This window comes from Microtus ochrogaster, unplaced genomic scaffold (genome assembly GCF_000317375.1).
Source record: "Microtus ochrogaster isolate Prairie Vole_2 unplaced genomic scaffold, MicOch1.0 UNK73, whole genome shotgun sequence".
NCBI lineage: Eukaryota > Metazoa > Chordata > Mammalia > Rodentia > Cricetidae > Microtus > Microtus ochrogaster.
Window position 1 is genome coordinate 202162 of NW_004949171.1, and position 2062 is coordinate 204223.

At 37.7% G+C, this 2062-nt stretch overlaps 1 protein-coding gene across 1 annotated transcript; it reads left to right on the forward strand.

Annotated features, from left to right (window-relative positions):
• The first annotated feature begins 995 nt into the window (after positions 1–995).
• On the forward strand, positions 996–1946 carry LOC101990975 (olfactory receptor 52A5-like). Its single transcript, XM_005370145.2, has one exon. The coding sequence runs from the start codon at positions 996–998 to the stop codon at positions 1944–1946; it is 951 nt and encodes a 316-aa protein (XP_005370202.1).
• The last annotated feature ends 116 nt before the right edge of the window (positions 1947–2062 follow it).

Below are 2062 nucleotides of genomic sequence, written 5' to 3' on the forward strand. Positions count from 1 at the left end.
TTATCTCTATATTGAAATAATGAGCCAGTAATGTTAATGTTATCTCTATATTGAAATAATGAGCCAGTAATGTTAATGTTATCTCTATATGGTAGCTTTCTGTTCATTGTGAGATTGAGTTTCACTTCCATGCCTCCCTTCCCTTTCCTCCATGCAGATATCATTTCATCCAAGAAAAAATTACTCTATGTGCATCTCCAAATTGAGCTAGATTGAAATTTGAAGACAATTTACCTCACTATATTGAAACAAATAATATTAGATTCCATGCTAAACATAATAATCACAATAATGGGTAGCATATGAAATAATATTTTTAAACACATAAGCACATCTCATTCAGCATTATATACTAAAGTAAAATGACCAGGGTAGGGGAAAAGAGGACTTTAAGAGAGGAGGAGATGAAATAAGCAAATATCCATGTCATGAAATATTATAATATAGCAAGCTTCTTCATGATTTATTCTTCATTCAGCACTTACTGAAACAGTAAACATATATCATTGCCCTTCTATGATTTCTCTAATAAGAGGATAAATACTTCTTGACAAGGATATAACAAAGAAGATATTTAATATTTAAATAGCAGAGAAGATATTTCACAGAAAACCAACCCTCACTTTCATGTGAATATTTTTCATAAATATTTAGGATTATGTCTTCTTCTTTCTAGAATATACCTAATAAGCTTTTATTTGGAGTGTGTGCATGTCTATTATGTATGTTTGTGATGAGACGGACATGGAAAGAGAAGAAAGTGAGAGAGGTGGACCAAAAACTGGACTCTGAAATAAATCATTCACACTTAGAAAAGATATGTAGACCTCTTGGGTGTACATGAATGGATCTCCTCAGTAAAAGTCGTTATCTGAAAACCGCCATGTGAAATTCACTCCGTCTCTGTGTGAATCTAACTGAAAGCAGAAGAAATGTTCCCAACAAGTGCTAATGGTCTAATTGAGAAGACGTATGCCCACAGACCCTAAGGCAGCATGCCTCATTTCAATAGCTCCATCTTCAGGCCCTCAATGCTGACTCTGATTGGGATTCCTGGCTTGGAGTCGGTGCAGTTCTGGATTGGGATTCCTTTCTGTGGCATGTACATCATTGCTCTTTTGGGGAATTTTCTGCTCCTAGTTGTCATCAAAGTTGAGCGAAGCCTCCATGAACCCATGTACCTCTTCCTAGCAATGCTTGGAGCAACAGACATTGCTCTCAGTACTTGCATCTTACCCAAAATGCTAGGAATATTCTGGTTTCACCTTCCAAACATACACTTTGACGCCTGCCTCTTGCAGATGTGGCTGATTCACACATTCCAGTGTACTGAGTCAGGCATTTTGTTTGCTATGGCAATGGACCGATATGTGGCAATCTGTGATCCTCTAAGACATGCATCGATTTTTACCCAGCGACTCCTCACTCAAATAGGAGTAGGAGTCACACTCAGAGCTGCCCTCTTTGTAGCTCCATATCTCATTCTCATCAAATGCAGGTTGAATTTTTACTGGACCACAGTAGTATCCCATTCATACTGTGAGCACATGGCGATTGTCAAGCTGGCAGTAGAAGATGTTCAGGTCAACAAGATCTATGGTCTTTTTGTGGCTTTCAGTGTACTTGGACTGGACATAATTTTTATAACACTCTCCTACATTAGAATATTTATAACTGTCTTCAAACTGCCTCAAAAGGAAGCAAGACTCAAAGCCTTTAACACGTGCATTGCCCACATTTGTGTCTTCTTGGAGTTTTATCTCCTGGCCTTCTTCTCCTTTTTTACACATAGGTTTGGCTTCCACATTCCATCTTACATTCACATTCTCCTGTCTAACCTTTACCTACTTGTCCCACCTTTGCTCAATCCTATTGTTTATGGGGTGAAGACCAAACAGATTCGAGATCAAGTGTCCAGAATTTTCTGTTGTAATTACCCTTCTTGATTTTTAGTTTATTTACTTTTGTTTCAAATAGCAAATCTCATTCAAAACCCTTAGATTTTGCTTGTATGATCTCTCTCTCTCTCTCTCTCTCTCTCTCTCTCTCTCTCTCTCTCTCT